We start from the raw sequence: 18,185 nt of genomic DNA on the forward strand, positions 1-18,185 counted from the left end.
GGACTAAGAACCTGTGGTGGTAAATACCCCTCCCTGGTCCAATTTACTGAAAATTGTTTTGGTTTTGTTTTCTTTTTTGAGGACTGGACGCGGGGAAAAAGGAACTACGGACTGCAGGAAGGCAACGCTGTCCACCATTAAAGTGTAGCTGTCCCACTACCTGACAACGGATGACCTAACCTACCCACAGGATCGGTCACCAGCATATGATCGGTGGGGATCCGATACCCAGACTGGTCAGCCGCTCGGGGTGCCGGATGTTGTGAACGGTATGAAGTAGATGGACCAGGAAGCAGATGGCTCCGGTCACGGAATAGCGGCCGAGCTGCGGTACTGCAGTATTAAAAAGTGTAGCTAAATGTTCGACAAACTTCTGACATGTCATATTGACATGTCAGAAGTTTGTATAGGTGGGGTTCCGAGCACGGAGACCCCCACCAATGGCTAGAGCGAAGCAGCTGAAGGTCTCGTGTGAGCGTTCAGTTGCTTCGTTTCTGTTCCGCTTTTTCCAGAAATAAACGTATTGTGTACGGAGTCAATAGAAAGTCTATGAGCTCTTACTCCGATACATCGGCTTTCCGGATAAAACCGAACAGAAACTAAGCAGCTGAGCGCTCACACGAACTCTTCAGCTGCTTCGTTCTAGCGATTGGTGGGGGTCTCTGTGCTCGGACCCCCACCAATACAAACTTCTGACACGTCAGAAGTTTGTCGAACATTTAGCTACACTTTAAAGTGAATTGGAGCAGAGCCGCAGTTAAGCAGAATGGCCACTATGCAGTGTTCGGAGCCATCTGCTTCCTGCTCCAACAACTGCACACCGTTCAAAACATCCAGCACCCGGATCGGCTGATCGGTGCAGGGTCCGGGTGTTGGACCCCCACTGATCATATACTGATTACCCATCATGCGGATAGGTCATCAGTTGTCCGGTCGTGGAAAACCCCTTTAAGATATTACTAAGCTCCATATATTGAAACAAAAATTATAACGACAAACACAATCTGACAAATTAAAGGGAACCTGTCATGTTGAAAATGCAGCCCAATCTGGGGGAAACGTGTTAAGGACAGGAGGAGCGGAGCAGATTTATATACCGAATCTTGCTACAATAATATAACTTCTATTATGAGACCAGTGGGCGGTCCTAATCACTGATTGACAGCTGTCTATTCACACTCATACAGGGAATGCGCTGAATCACTGCAGGGCTGACAACTGTACTCCGAGTCCAGAACAAGCGGAGGTTAAAGTTAACCCCTTAGCAACATGCCACGTACTATTACGTAGTATGGAGCGCACTCCGTACTCAGCGGGTGACGCGGTGTCATACAGCCGACGCCACTACAGCGGGCGGAGTCAAAGTTCACGTCGATTCTGCCCATTTAACACCTTGAATGCCGCGGTCAATCGCAACCACAGCATTTGAATTGTCAGAATCAGGGGGGCGCCCCCTCAAACATTTAAAAGTCATAAAACCTAAAACAAAATAAATTTGGTATCGCCGTAATCTTATCAAACTGTAGAAGGTACACGTGTAGTTTTTACCGCCTGATGGACATCATAAGAACAAAACTCCCCAAAAACGGCGTAATCAATTTTTTTTTTCGTATTTCACCGTACTGATCAAAGCTTCTGACATGTCATGATGACATATCAAGTTTTCTAAAAGCTTAGTTACCCTTTACATTATAAATTACAAGGAATACTGAATATTTTGGTACAAAAATATACAACCTGCTCAGCACCTCCTGCTCTATAACACGCTGCCTGATGATTGGTCTGCATTTTCAACGTGACAGGTTCCCTTTTACCTTTTTTTTTGTATACCTAGCGAGCAGTTGCTTTGCATTCGGCCGTCTGTAGAGCATCTTAGCATAGTGCCGATCACACGGCCGCCGACCACAATGACTCTCACGTCCCGCCCGTGCGACTCCTCCACGTATTTCTGGAACAGGTAGGGGGCTTCGTGCCGGATGAGATGACTCAGGTCAGCCAGGTGGTGCTTGTCCCGGGCTAAAAACACAGCCTTACCTACCAAGCAGAAAGAATAGGAGTCATACTTCTACACGCTGAGGCAGCAGCAAATGCCATAAGATGTAAGGTGCAGGACGGCTACTGTAAAGTGGTCTACAACTGGCCCTAGCAGTAAGTGACTCACCTCTATGCCCCCGGGTGTTTTTTACCACCATGGGAAATTCCAGGACTTCAGCCTCGTCGATCATTTTGGAGAAATTTTCGTGACCACCTGTGCAATAAACACATTCAAGTTATTAGGAACATCAATAAGAAATGTGCTTCTCCTTAAAGACCAAAGAGAAGCAGACGCTCACCGTAAGAAAAAGTATCCGGCAGGGGCACGCCATGACCCGCCAGCTCCTGAAACGTCCAGAATTTGTTGACACAATTGAGAATGGCCTGTGGTCGGTTCATCAGTCGACAACCCATCTTCTCCAAGTGCCTAAGGACGGTGATATCGCTGTCGCTCTGCACCCAGGGAGTAGGCACGCGCACCACCACCACCTGCGGATATGAAGAGATAAACTCTCCATTCACACGGAGACCTGCAAAGGAAAAAGTCCAGATGTCAAAAGCTTCTACTTCCCCCATCTCAGACACAATAAGCAGATACTATAGGTCTGTGTGACAAGTGTGGATGACTGTACATTGTATACGCAGCATTGCCCCATCAGATATTACCCACTTTATACGTGGCTGCCAAAAAATAAAAAAGGGAAACCATGGAGGCTACCCATACAAATAGAATGCTGCACAACAACCTGCTCCTGCTGTATCCCACCGAGGTACTAGCAGAATAGTAAACACTACAAGTAACTAATGGCAACAAGACGCGTGATCATAAGACGTGCGGCTGCTGGCACTCCCGGAGACCACCGTAATGGGGGTGGGACCCAGCAGCAAGTCTTCAGTTGCCGTGTGGTACGTCCACAAGGGAAACAAGCAGCACATCATGTCTACTGAAATCAACGGGCCAGGTATTGTTGCCTTGTAACCGCTCTTCGATCCAGCGGTTTGATATAAAACCAAAAGAAGGTCCCCCCCCCCCCTCGCTGCGTAATCTAAGGGCTCATTCAGACGAGTGCTCCTCATCCGTGCGCGGTCGGTTGAAATAGCTGACCGCGCACGGACCCATGCATTTTAATGGGGCAAATTAAGAAATGCGCAAGTTTTCACACAGCGATTGCCCGTTTATTGGCGAGTTTTTTGCGTACGTTGACGCCCATTAAAGTCAATGGGGTGAGTGAAATACACGGATAGCACACGAATGTGAAAAACGCATGAAATGCAGGAGATGTGCTCCTTTTTTTACGTACGCAAATCGGACACGCTCGTGTGAATGTAGCCTAAGAGTGTATTCAGACAGGTGATATATTGCGGATTTGCAAAACTGCATAAAACCATCGAGACCGCTAAGATTTTATTAAAATCAAGGCAAAATATGCAAAGTGTGAATGCACCCTAAAAAAAAAAAAAAAAAATATATATATATATTTTTTTTTGGACGTCAGGAATTTTTTTTTATTTTTTTTTTGAAGTCTAGACTAACCCCTTCAGGACTGAGCTTGTTTTGGCCTTGTGGACGCAGCAGAATTTTTAAAATCTGACATGTCACTTTATGTGGTAATAACTTCGGAACGCTTTTACCTATCGAAGCGATTCTGAGATGGTTTTCTCGTGACTTATTGTACTTTATGTTAGTGGAAAAATTTGATCAATAAGTTCAGTATTTGTTTGTGAAAAACACCAAACTGAGAAAATTTGCAAAAATTTGCATTTTTCTAAATTTTAATGTATCTGCTTGTAAAACAGATCGTAATACCACACAAAATAGTTACTAATTAACATTTCCCATGTCTACTTTATGTTTGCATCATTTTTTGAGCATCTTTTTTTCTAGGACGTTACAAGGCTTAGAACATGAGCAGCAATTTCTCATATTTTCCAAACTTTTTTATAGGTACCAGTTCAGTTATGAAGTGGCTTTGAGGGCCTTATATATTATAAACCCCCATAAGTCACCCTAAAAACTCCACCCCTCAAAGTTCTCAAAACAGCATTTAGAAAGTTTCTTAACCCTTTAGGTGTTTCACAGAAATTAAAGCAAAGTAGAGGGGAAATTTACAAAATTTATTTATTTGTCGTCAGAAAATCCATTTTAATTCATTGATTTCTGTACCACAGAAGGTTTTACCAGAGAAACGCAACTTAATACTTATTGCCCAGATTCTGCAGTTTTAGGAAATATCCCACATGTGGCCCTAGTGCGGTAATGGACTGAAGCACCGGCCTCAGAAACAAAGGAGCTCCTAGTGGATTTTGAGGCCTCCTTTTTATTAGAATATATTTTAGGCACCATGTCAGGTTTGGAGAGGTTCTTGTGGGGCCAAAATAGTGGAAATCCCCCAATAAGACACTGTTTGGCAAACTACACCCCTCAGAGAATTTATCAAGGGGTATAGTGAGCATTTTAAGCCCACAGGTTTATCGCTGAATTTAGTGGAATTCGTCCGTAATAATGAAAACCAATTTTTCCAACAAAACGAAGAAATTATCAATTTTTACAAGGAATAAAGACGAAAAAGCGCCCCAAGATTTGTAAAGCAATTTCTCCTGATTATGGCAATACCCCGCACGTGGTAAGAATCGGCTATTTGGCTTTTGGAGCTGAAGTTTACTGGATTGTTTTTTGGGTGTCATGTCGCATTTGCAAATCCCCTGCGGGACCAAATCAGTGGACACCCCTCAGAAGTGACCCCATTTGGGAAACTACAGCCCTAAAAAGAATTTTTCTAGAGGTATAGTGAGCATTTTGATCACATAGGTTTTTTGCTGAATTCAGTGTAATTAGGCCGTCAAAACTTCTATTGTTTTATTCTTTTTTTTTTTTTTTACGGCGTTCACCGTGCGCTATAAATGACATTTGTATTTGCACGATAAAGTCACGGTTTTAATACAATTATTCGCCATATTCTAAGAGCCACAACTTTTACATTTTTTCATCAAGAAAGCTGTGTGAGGGCTTTGTTTTTTGCAGAACAAACTGTCGTTTTTATTGGTACCATTTTTGGGTACAGGCGACTTTTTGATCCCTATTACATTTTTTGGGAGCTGAAGTGACAAAAAAAAAAAATTGCGATTCTGGTATTGTTATTTTTTATAACGGCAGTCACCGTGCGGGATAAACAACATTTTTATAGTTCAGGCCGTTACGGACACAGTGATACCAATTATGAATAGTTTTTAGTTTTTTTTTCTAATAAAAGGACTTTAAGGGAAAAATGGCGATTTATTCTTAATTTGATTATTTTTAAATGTTAATTTTTACACTTTCCTTTTTTATTTTAGTCCTACTAGGGACTTGAAGATCCAATTGTTGGATCGTTGTTATAATACCCTGCGATACTTATGTATTAGGACCTAATCGCCTTCCATAGATGGCTGACCGGAAGCCTTTGTTAGGCTTCCGGTTGCCATAGCAACAATCGGCCCCCACAATCGCGAGGCGTGATGCCGATATTGTTGTAACATAAATGCGGCGGTCGCCATTGACTGCCGCATTTAAGGGGTTAATCGGTTCGGATCACCGCTTTGATCCGACCCAATGTTTTCCCCTAGGACTAAGGCTGCTAGTAGCAGCCTGTACTGGGAGCTGCGGGGAGCGCCTGTGTGCTCTGTTAGGAGCACACGTAGATTAACATGCTGCAGGCACAAGGACCAGCTCTGCAGCCCGTTAATCTACATGGGGTGGTCGGGAAAGGGTTAAACACACTGACCAATCAGAAGTCACTGCCAGTTCCTTAAATGGTAAATTCCGAGTCAGTGTGATGTACATAGGCAACAAGTTGCAGCGCCCCGACACCATGAGGTCTTTGAACGACGACCAGGATGAGACAGCCCCCGGGTCGGACATGTGCGTGTTTACAGAAAACTTTACAGTCGGATGTCACAAGATTCATAATATATGACCTCATGCATGGGAAATTCAGTAAGAAAGCGCCTGCTTGGTCAGCGAGGCAACAGGAAAATGCTGTCAGTCTCATAATAGTGAGGACACTGGCCCGTAAGCCCCATCACGCACAACCGTGCAAAAAAATCCACCACAAAGCACCTCCATCTCTTCAGGCCCTTCCTGGGATAAGCCATTCATTGTGCTCAGTGACCTTCGCTGCTCTCACGCTGCGGCTGTGTCATCAGGACCCTCGTCAGTGGGGTAATATGCGGCCGTATAGTGCGGTAATCTATGGGAATAGACCAGGCTCGGTCCTGCTGGCACATTTATAGCTGCCGCATTGCAGGAGCCGGGGGAAGCAGACACAGGAAAGCGCTTGGAATGCTGATTGGGAATCGAGTTTCTTGAAGAGGAAATTCTTGAGTGGAAAAAAAAAAAAAAAAAGAAGGGGATAGAGGTGATCGAGAAATGGAAATGCTGAGCTGACGCTGCGAAAACAGACCACACTCTCCGCAACACAAGCATTCTTCTATCTTAAAGGGGAAGCGCACCCAAAAGATGTTCAGGCGTGTTATTGGAGGTGTCTGTTCAGTGCCGCTGGAATTTCCTTGAAATTTAATTTTTAATGAAGCAAATTAGAAAAAAATAAAGCATTTTTTAAATAAAATGGAGTCACTCCACGCAGATTACTCATAATCACTAAAACCTATGATAACCCAGGCCCCAAAGGAATGGAAGGGTATACACTGCCAGCACTTCAGTGAGCGCCCTGCCCCCCCCCTCCCCCCACAGATCCGGCGGTGTCGCGCACAGTCCGCATACCTGGACAGCTGAAACACTATTGATGGGGGAATATTTCAAAATTCCAAATGATTACAAATCGGAAACCGATTTACCTTCGCGTTTCCCTTTAATGTTCTCATTTCATACAACAGGTCCGCTGAGCGACCTCCATTAACTCCTTCCCGAAACTTGACGTAGAGCTACATCATAGCCGGGAATGGGGAAGTATGGAGCGGGCGCGCAGGCGGAGCCTGGCTCCACATTCAGCAGGCGTCCGCTGTATGTTACTTCACTCAGATACCGGCCATTTAACTGCTTAGATGCCGCGGTCAATACTGGCCATGGCATTTAAGCCCTAAGAAAAAAGGGCCTAATGAAGAACCCCAGGTTTGCCTTCCTACTACTCCTTCCTATGAAGCCCGGCCAGATAAAGACACAATATACTGTACCAGCGATCCCATAATTGCTAGTTCATGTCCCCTAGGGGGACTAATAAAGAGACTGAAAAAAATAAATAAAAAAAAGGTGTTTTCCCATTAGGGACATATCCACAGGATGTCAAATGTCAGATGCAGGTCCCACCTATCTCCAGATCGAGGCCCCCTAAACCCTGTTCTACTACCCTGTGTTGTGGCTGAAGCGTGTGATTCCAGACCATGAATTACGGAAACATCGTAACTCGCTGAGCTACTCTGATTCCGTAACCCCCGTAGTAGTGAATGGCAATTACGAATGCAGCGTAGCATGAGAGCCACGATGTTTCCGTAACTACCATTCAGTTCTATTGAATTTACGGAATCAGAGTAGCTCAGCGAGTTACGCTGTTTTCTTCCTCATGGTCGGGGGTCACACGCTTCAGCCACAATACAGGGTAGTAGAACAGGGTTTAGGGGGGCCACGTTCTGGAGAAAAGGTGGGACCCGCATCGGACATTTGTGACATATCCTGTGGATGTCATAAATGTCTCTATCTAATGAGTTCAAACCCCCCCTTTTTCGCCAAAAATAAATGCAAAAAAAAAACCAAACATGTTAATAAACATAGTTGGTATCGCCACATCCGTAAGGGTGAGCAATTACAACATAACATTTATCCCGCCGGATGAACGCCATAAAACAAATCAAACGCCAGAATTGATGTTTTTTGGTCACCTTGCTTCCCAAGAAAAAAAAAAAAAAAAAAAAAAAGATCAAAACAAGTCTCATGTACCCCAAAGTCCTACCGATTAAAAAACAAAAAAAAAAAAAAAACAGCTCGCCCTGCAAAAAACAAGCGCTCACACCGCTCCACCGATTAAAAAATAAATAGGTTATGGCGCTCAGAATATGGTGACAAGTTTATATATTTTTTTACCGTCAATTTTTTTTCTGTGTAATAGAAAAAACACCCCACCCCCTTGGGGGCGATGGCAGCAAAATATTAAATGTGAGATCATGTTACAATCGTAGACAAGGTCCATTTTGTATCGCTGAGGCGGATTGTAATAATACATCATTTAAAGACATTGATGTGACATTCCCAAGCGCACACACATTTAGGATTTTACCCGCGCGGTACATTTTGGGTAATGCCAACACCGGCGGTAGCCGATAATGAAGAGAACTTTAACGTTAAATATCTCAGCGAAAAAAAATCCCTGTCAAATGAGCCCCCACTCAACACCCCGAGACAGTTAACATTTTGATGCCCCCAAGGGGTTAGGGGGGTTTTATTTCAGGGTTGAGTGGTAGATTTTATGACCCCATTAAATCCCACCAAATTTCAACCCTCTACCACGAGCCATTCAAAGGTTACGAGGGTGTTCCAGAACTCTGGGTGGGCACATTATATATATATATATATTTATTTTTCGGTTTAGCTGTAATCTTATTGACCCACAGAATAAATTTATCAAACAAAACGCAAAGACAAAATGACGGAATTACTTTTTCCCCCATTCCACCCTACAAATATTATTCCAGGTACGTTACGTGGTGACGTGAAAGGCTACAGCTCATCCAGCCACAAAAAAAATAAAAATCCCTCACACGGCTACGTCAACAAAAGGGCAAAAAATATAAAGTAAACAACTTTTGGAAGGAAAAAAAACGAAAGAGGTTAATTTGTAAGTGAATCCAATGTATGAAGTACAAGCACGGCCACCTCTTACATAACACTGGACGCAGCACATAAAGCGGGACCAACACTAAACACATGCCCTTATTATGGCAGCACGGCCTCATCCCGAGACTGCGGGAAGAAAAAGCTACAGGGAAAGCTCCTCCATGACTCCTCCACAACCTCCCGGGGACAGATCAGCTGGTAGGAAGTTTACATGGAGGAGGGGCTGCTCCGGGCCTCCGTCTTGTGACCCTCCCCCCGCAGTTTCCACTTCGCTGTACATAGGACTGCATTTCATAAAATGTGTTCTCTGCCAAGTGGGAAAAACACTGCAAGGATACCAAAATAAACAGCCGGAAAAGACGCCGCCACCACGTTGTGGTTATGAAGAAAAAAAAAAAAAAGACTCCATCTAGTTCCCTTTTATAACCCTACGATGGGAAATGCATGGAAAGTCATTCCTTAATATCAATTTACTATAATAGGGGAGGGAAAGTCACAGGGAAATGAGAAACTGCACTGCGTTCCTGTGGAGGTCATCATAGACAGTATACAGGCTGCCCGCCGGCTCAACAGGCTGCCGCCGGCTCCACACGGCTCCACAGGCTGCCCGCCGGCTCCACACTGCTCCACAGGCTGCCCGCCGGCTCCACACTGCTCCACAGGCTGCCCGCCGGCTCCACACTGCTCCACAGGCTGCCCGCCGGCTCCACGCGCTGCCCGCCGGCTCCACGCGCTGCCCGCCGGCTCCACGCGCTGCCCGCCGGCTCCACGCGCTGCCCGCCGGCTCCACGCGCTGCCCGCCGGCTCCACGCGCTGCCCGCCGGCTCCACGCGCTGCCCGCCGGCTACACAGGCTGCTCGCCGGCTCCCCACGGCTACACAGGCTGCCCGCCGGCTCCCCACGGCTACACAGGCTGCCCGCCGGCTCCCCACGGCTACACAGGGGATGGGGGTTTTACATTTTCAGGCCTACAAACTTGCAAAGTAGTATTTCCACCATACACATTCAAGCACTGTACACGTCAGCAGGGCTAGCCTCAGGGGTGGGAATCCCGTACGATCACACAGAGCGCCTCAGCTGCTACTGCTTAGGGGGGAGGCTGGTATAAACAGATTATGTGGGTCCCTGTAATATTACCCCCATCATCCCTGTATATAACAGCCTACCATCATCCCTGTATATAACCCTTGTTCCAGTATATAACCCCCATCATCCCTGTGTATACCAGTCCATCATCATCTATGTATATACCCCACCCCCCCCCCCCCCCCCGTGGCACGTGGGCATTGAGGCTAAACAAGAAGTAAATGGGGTGGTTGTTGTTGAGGACACCGTGGACCAATAGGATGCCCAAAACACCGATATATGGCAGAAGTCCAGGGGAATCTGAAAACATGCGCAGAGCGGAGGAGCAAGGGAATCTACTCCACTGGTCGTTGGAACGGCGTTAGGCGAGTATATATATTCGGCACTATTGGAGCGGTCTGGCCAGGCTTACTTACCTAGGTTTCCTTGCTCGATGGTCAGGACCACCTCATCCATGAGCAAATACCGGAACTCGAGGTCTTCTTCACAACATTTTGCTTTGAGCGCGCGGAGAATCTCCTGCTGGGGGTAGTCATCCTTTATCCTTCTATCTGTCAGAAACCAGAGCCGGCCATTGGAGCTGCACATTTTCACTGGCCTAGAGGGTGGATAGACTGCCGGGCTCCCCGAGTGGCCTGTAAGAAAAACGGGAGACATTAATTTACTACATAACACATCTATATAATATTTGTCCTCCTCCCCATTACTTCCAGACTAGGACCTCGCTCTCCGCTAGAGGCTCAGGCTCTATGTAGCTAAATAGGCCTCCTGTACACCGTACAATAAAGCCAGTTGTGACTCGCAGACACTTGAATGGAATAACTGGGTGACAGCCTCGGGGTCTCAATGATCCCTACAATTGCCCAAAACGAGAGTGAGTGAGTGATACTATTTTCCAGCCGCTCCTACAACACTGTCGCAAATTTGCAAATAGTCGAGCTGTCCGTAGAAAATACATAAAAAAGTGGCATTAAAGGGGTATTTCAATCTTAGACATGTATATTCACAGGATATGCCATAATTGTCTAATAGATGCAGGTCCCAGCTCGAAAAAAGGCATCAGCAGAATAGGGGTATCCCCCCCCCCTCAGTTCTGCCCGGTAAGGCGGCAGCATCCAGGTTCAGAATCAATTGAGGTGGCCGTGAAATACGTAAACAGCCACCTCACTGGACTGGATCGGGGGACCCCCGTTCTAGTGACCGGTGCTGGTCCCACATCTATCAAACATTTATGGCATAAACGTCTAAGATAGAAATAACCATTTAAAAACTGGTGGTCTCAGAGACAAAGGAGCCACTGCTATGATCAGCCGATCACTATAGGTTCGATTCCGGCACAGCTAATTTTGCCGGGGTAGGCCGTGGCCAGGCATTTACCCCTCTAATACATGGGTGGTTCAAGTCCACCAGAATGAAAGGCTGCTCTTACAGTCTCTCCATTCTGGCTCAGAGGGTGTTCTGAGCGGGGGACCCCTCCACTAGCATGTCATATGCGACAGCCCCTTTAATTATGGATTCTAAAAGTCAACTGCCTTGGTCCTCCAAAACATCAAAAGATAACACACTTTAGCAAGCGGTCATCCAACACATATCCATTCCGACACCCCCATAAACACGCAAGCTCTGACATGGTAAGGGGATAAGGGGCTGCCAGACATCTGCCAGCACTTATCTCCAGGTGGAGCACTTAGAACATCAAGCTGCCTCCATAATACGACAGGCAGAGAATCTTAGACATTAAATAATTGGCGACAGATTCCTCCAAAATCTATGGCCACGCTTTGGTCTACAACTTCATGGCACGATGCCAGTTCGAGATGGGCCAGGCGATCCGAATCACATAAGGCCACGTTCAAACTTGAGTGATGATTCTGTTTATAACCGAAGCCGCAACGCAATACTGGAGCCAACGCACGCCGGATATCACCAGAAACCAAATACAGGCTTACAATGGAGTCCATCAGATTTCACGGGAAGAATAACGCAGCAGGCAAAACTAGGACTCCCGTCAAATCTGACAAATGCGAACAAAGCCTTAAAATCAGTAGGAGTGGTAAAAATTGTGCGACTGCCTTGGTGCCCATAGCTTTGGCGCGCTTCCATCAGAGGCGTATGCTCAATGTATTCCTATGGAGGGGTCTAACGTGACAGTCCCGGATTAGAAGTAGTCTAGCCGAAATCTAAGGAATGATTACAACCATATAAACCCACCAGCAGCGCCACGTAATGTAGGAGATCAAATCCATCCGGACCATGAACTGTACTGCGTCTGCAGCATCTTAAGAGTTAAACATTAAAAATGACCGACTACAACATCGCTTCACGCCTGATCATTTATATTGCGCCAACGTCATCGTTCGGGCCATACGGTGTTATACTCCGTGTATTTATCACAGTACAGCAGGAAGATTCTCGCAGTTGTACGACAAACCATCAACTATCCATATGGCATAAACTACAACGCAGGCCGACAAATCACGTGATCCGGTTGTTTAATGTGTTAATCATCACGGCGAGCGGCACAAAAGATGCCGCGTCTCCTCTATTCGGTGTAAGGGACGATTCTTCGCTTCACCCTCCTTGCGGCGCAGGACGGCATTGCTGACGCAGCTCAACTCTTCAAATCCCCCAGCTGCAGAGACGCAGCCAGCAGACAATAGACTCAGTGTAACGTTAGACGGCTGCCTCATGCTGCCCTCCCCCATCCAGCAACCTGGAGAGCTGCACAAAAGAGATGCAGGGGGAGAAAGACTGGATCCAAACCCCCTCCCCAAATACTCAAGAGAAGCCCCACCCCAAGACAGCTCTCATCCAGCCTCTGGGCAAGGGGTCCACCATTAATCAGATGTCGCGCGCCCACCCCTTCCCCCCTTTTCATGCACAAGGATCGAGCACAGTCTCTCCAGCCACCTATCCATAGAGGCATCGATATCCGGTAGCACAGCGCTGGCATATTCCCTCATGAAACCCTTCCATCTCCTGCACAAAGAGGTAGATGGCACAGACAGCCCTTCCTTTCTCTCAACAGCCGAGACGTGGCGCAGCCGACACCGCATCAAGGGCATGGAAGCTGAACGTAACCCAGGCCCCCCCCCCAACCATAGCGGCACAGAAGTGGTTAATGACTCACTCTCCAGTTCACCACTTATACAAAAAAACCTGTAACAATCAGCCATGTTGTCTGCACTGGCGCGTCTCACCAACCGGATACTTCACTTTAACCCCTGCCCTACCAAGCACCATATGTCAGCTGTGTGCCGTCCCGATGCGAAGGAAGCACATGACATTCAGCAGGATTTGGTAATAATTAAAGGGTCACATGCTGGATACCTAGAGCACAATGACGTCATCGGCTCTGCTAGATATGGGTGGATGCTGCATTGTAGAACCGGCCAAAGGGGTTTTTTGTTTTTTTGCATGGTTGCACTGAGCTATGCAGACAGGGTGTGCCACCGAGAGATGGACGGCTACTAACGTCAGGCAGATGGCCCCCACAGACAAGGAGTATGAATGACAGGACACATACAGCTACAATGGAGACGTCATCCCTGCACGACGCGATTAGGTTCCCACCAGTGGATAATGCATGAAGGTGCAGCTCGGCACCCGCTGAAGTCCACACCTCGGGGGTTAGAGGGGTCAATTGTGGCAGCTTTATCTGACCGTCACTGCCGATCCAATACACTGTACATGTTAATGGGGGAGGGGATTCAAATGTTCATCTCATGTGTAGGACCCATCTTCTATACATTTGAAGACTATTGCTCCCAGTTATCAGCCATTTTAGAACTCCACGTAACACTAAATGTTTCGTCTTTTTGCCGTAGACTGGATAATCTATCCCTGATCCAACCGGCATTGCGATATTTCATTCTCAGGACGCTGGATGTGGAAGGGACATACATGGAAAGAAATGTGCAAATATATGGAGGTCGTCCCACATGGAAAATGTTTGAAGCGGCGCAAATATTTTGTGGCCGTGCTGCTCAAGGATTTCTCTTATCGGAGTCATCGCAGCAGAGCATGGAAGGTCACACATCTGGATACTGAACAGCGATCTAAAGTGAGAAGGTCTCTTTAGACAGCTCATTTAATGTGAGTCCATGCCAGGGACCCCCCAGAAATCTGCTGACTATGCCGGGGGAATAAATGCCCACCTGTACATTTCCCATGCAGCGGCCTCTACAGGAGAAGTATAGTATTGCATGCAGCCAGTCAAATTAATGGTCATTTGTGTAATACATGGGACGATCAGGTCCTCAGTGCTGGTTAGCTGCTCTCTGCTCGGGCTCATGGGGGGGTAATCGGGCATCTGGAAAGGGGATGTCAAGATGCCACAACCCCCTTTAAGTTCTGGGGGAGGGGGGCACATTCCCTGGCTCTACATTCGGGCATCCTCCATGTCATCTGTACACTACACTAGGTGGTTCCCAGAATCAGATCAATCCTAATTAAAACATTTTCCAGACGTCCAGTGAAGATTAAGGAAAGTGAGATTTTCTCCCCTGAAATTGTATGAAAATGTCTTTAACGTGGCACCAGATCTGCTGGGACCCCTGCAATCATCGGTTACTGCCAGGGAAGTGATCTGCAGTGCAGCACAGGAGGCCTCACACAACTCCTCATCCGTGTACGTTACAGCAGCGAGCGGACCTACAGAGTAAAGGCCTAACGTGCACGACCCCAGTAAACGTCTGTGTGGCCTTTAAAACAACGCTCGTCGCACGGACTCTCGTACTTCAATGGAGCGGTTCACCCGGCCGTTGAAAAAAATAGAACACGTCCTATTTTCTTCTGCTTTCACTGATCCCTCGATACTCAAATCTATGTTGATCCTGTGGCACGGGACCCGCACCGGTAATACGAGAACGTAAAAAACTGGCCATTTTTCACGTCTGAGTTTGCACTCGTTCGTCTAAATCCTGCCTAAGGCACGACCGTAGCTTTTTTTTTTTTTTTTATCCGTATGCCGTCTGCAATTTTGCAGCTAGCACACAGACCCACGATGTTCTCAGATCTGTGTGGGGGCTGCAAAAGCTCAGGACATGTCATTTTACGGTCCATATTTGCACCTTGAAAAACAGTGATAAGTCATGGGCTGATCAATATCTGTTAAACGGACACCATAATGGTTATGTATTGCGGCTGCCTGTGATGGACGCCTGACACGGACATCAGACTATAATGGCATCTGATTAAAGGGTTTTTCCCATCTTGGACATTTATGGCATATCCACAGGATATGCCATAAATGCCCACCTCAGAGACCCGCACCCATTTCTAGAATGGTGCCCCTGAACCCAGTACTACCGCTGAGTTCCCGCTGCCTCCCGGCCACTTCCTGGTTAGGTGGTCGGGAGTTCTCACTGAGCTACGCAGTTTCCTTCACTCCCACAGTAGTGGAGAGCAATATCCGTAACTCCCAACCACCTAACCTGGAAGTGTCCGGGATGCAGCGGGAACAGAGCGGTAGAAAGGGGTTTAGGGAGTCCCACTCGAGATTGAACCCACATCTATCTCACACAACATATCCTGCGGATATGCCATAAATGTCCAAGATGGGAAAAACCCTTTAATGGATGTCATAAAAAGGTCATGAGCGTTCATGACGTATATGTTTAATGTATCCCATATTAGTCTATGGTGACGGATGCCACAGTTAGGCTTCCATCATAGCTTATGTGTAACGTATCGTGTGAAGCTTATCCCGGCGATTACGCTAAACATAGGCCAGTAAACGTGAAGCGAATGTAAGGCTTTTCTAAAAAAAAAATTTTTTAAAAAAAAAAAAAAAAAAAAAAAAAAAAAAAGAGGGTTCCTGCGTGTAGAATCTCTCCATTATCTCCAGGTGTCCTAATAAGTATTATAAACCATTGTTAGGCCTCGTTCACACCTGCGATGGTATTTCCATTGTTCTGCTTCGTCAGAGAAGCCGAACAAAAATACCAGTTCTGTTTTCGGACAGACAACCGGCAGCCGACTGAATCCTTTGACTTAAAGGTGCTCATGTGTCCGGGGTTTTGCATGCTGCGCGGTTATCGTTCGGATCGGCGACGGAGCCTCCAATGCAGATGTGAACGAGGCCTCAGTTTAAGGGTATGTTCACACGAGGGCGTCCGTAACGGCTGAAATTACGGGGATGTTTCAGCCTGAAAACATCCCCGTAATTTCAGCCGTACCGGCATGTGCAGGCGCTTGAACGCCGCGTCAATTACGGGCGTAATTAGCGCTGCTATTCACTGGAGTCAATGAATAACGGCTCTAATTACGGCCAAAGAAGTGACAGGTCACTTCTTTGACGCGGGCGTCTATTTACGCGCCGTCTTTTGACAGCGGCGCGTAAATATACGCCTCGTGTGAACAGACAAACGTCTGCCCATTGCTTTCAATGGGCAGATGTTTGTCAGCGCTATTGAGGCGCTATTTTCGGGCGTAATTCGGGGCAAAAACGCCCGATTTACGTCCGTAAATAGGCCGTGTGAACATACCCTAATAATTCACAAAACCAGCAGGTCCTTTCATACGTTGAAGGCTAAACCTTGCCGCACTGTGGTATTACCCCCATGTATGTGGTGGCACACTAGATTGTAAGCTCCATTGTATTCTCAGTAAAGATATGGGTGAGGTGCGGAGTATAATGTGTGCCCTTCGTATTTTATTCTCAACCATTTGCCATTTCTAGCAGCTCCGTGGTCTCAGGACCAGCGCTGAAGGAGTGTGTTTCTGCAGAACTACACAGGGGGGGGGGGGGGGGGATACACCAGATTTGCTGAGCAGGTAGAGGGGACCCGTCTGAATAATTCTTCATCAGTCCTTTATATGGTTTATAGGATGTCTAAGGATACTGCTCCACTATTGGCAAAGCATCGCCGATACCTAAAGCAATTGGACGACGTGGTCACATGATATTACACCACTAAGGACATTCACTAAAAGCCAAGAAATCACAAGGAACCAAAAGGGAGTCAAGCAGCGAGGAGCAGAAGGAAAATGCTGACGGTAAGTATAATAGTAAGGGCATATTTCTAGTTTGTACTGGTTTTAGGTTTCTAATCTAAAGCTATTGCTACCTGTTATCAGCCATTCCAAGCAAAGGAGAGGCCAATTGTATAGTGTTCATGAACAGGATGAGGTCCAGATAAATATCTGCCCCCCTGATCACTACATATCACTAGTGCCGAGAGTCTGGGGTTCCCGCTGCAGCTCAGAACCAGAGCCCGACTAGATGGATCTGGGCATTTTATCACCCTGGTGCTTGACGTCACTGCGTATAAATCTCCGGCCCTCCCATAAAACAGTCGACGGCCAGAGGACGGGCAGAACGGCACTTCCATTGATCTGCATTTGTCTGAGTGGAGAATCAAGAGACCGAGAGCAATAAGAGGAACAGGACGCTGCTCGCTAATGGGATATGAAAGGCTCCAGCTGCCCGAGTTCAGCATCACATCTGAAAAACATGTGCAAGTCAGCAGGAAATAAGTCAAATCAGCAGAGCCGCCAACACCGCGGTGTGGATAGGAGCCACGTACGGCAAGACGCCCTCCTCCGCTCATGGCTAGGATTCTGCAGGGACGGAACATAACCCCCCCCCCCACCCCGAGGTCCACACCACAAGCTATACCATGGCTGCTTATGTAACCGCTTCTTAGGAGGCAGGTGACGTCATTAAACCCAAGATCCACACGGAGGAAACATCTACACGCGGGTACAGGACCTATAACCATATACATTCATAAAAGCACAGCCATTACAGTTCCATAGGTAGAATCACCAAACTTTCCACCAACCCAGAATGGCATCTAACAGGACAAATCCCAGAAGTCAGGCAGCCAGTGTGCCTAGTAATTGGATGCCAGCGTCTAAACATATTGTAGGTTTTCTACTAATGTCTGTCTGTAAGATGTCACCTCATTACTATGCAGAACTACATCCATCCACTGCTGTGTCAGTCCTTACTGCATCTTCTTGGATTCTATTCTCAGGAAGCTCAGATCTATAGGTACGGTTGTTTGCTGCAGTGCAGGAACAGATAGAACAATTGAAATGTTATAGTGAATATTTATGAACCAGGAAGACATTACATGCGGTTATTTGAGCTGGTCTCAGGCCTTCACAGAACATGTGCGGATGGTCAGGAAGTCACATTTACTATCAGCCAAACCACCAAACCCTCCGACGCGTCAGTGCTGTATACACGTTACTGACACACCTCTGAGCCCGAGGCAAATAGGAATCTGGTGAC

General features: G+C 46.8%; 1 protein-coding gene across 4 annotated transcripts in view; it reads right to left on the reverse strand.

Annotated features, from left to right (window-relative positions):
• The window catches only part of RIMKLB (ribosomal modification protein rimK like family member B), a 38,591-nt gene that overhangs the window by 10,586 nt on the left and 9,820 nt on the right, over window positions 1-18,185 (reverse strand). The window contains exons 1-5 of one of the 4 annotated variants that reach the window (XM_075842914.1): window positions 12,854-12,990; window positions 10,360-10,578; window positions 2,334-2,564; window positions 2,162-2,248; window positions 1,831-2,034 (exon numbers count right to left, since the gene is read on the reverse strand). In XM_075842914.1, coding sequence (XP_075699029.1) covers window positions 1,831-2,034; window positions 2,162-2,248; window positions 2,334-2,564; window positions 10,360-10,578; window positions 12,854-12,896 — 784 coding nt within the window. In that variant the 5' untranslated portion in view covers window positions 12,897-12,990. Of the gene's footprint in view, window positions 1-1,830; window positions 2,035-2,161; window positions 2,249-2,333; window positions 2,565-10,359; window positions 10,579-12,154; window positions 12,684-12,853; window positions 12,991-18,185 lie in introns of those variants that run through there. The other 3 variants (XM_075842910.1, XM_075842912.1, XM_075842911.1) reach the window with 3 other exon arrangements.

The sequence above is a fragment of the Rhinoderma darwinii genome, chromosome 11 (genome assembly GCF_050947455.1).
Source record: "Rhinoderma darwinii isolate aRhiDar2 chromosome 11, aRhiDar2.hap1, whole genome shotgun sequence".
Lineage (NCBI taxonomy): Eukaryota > Metazoa > Chordata > Amphibia > Anura > Rhinodermatidae > Rhinoderma > Rhinoderma darwinii.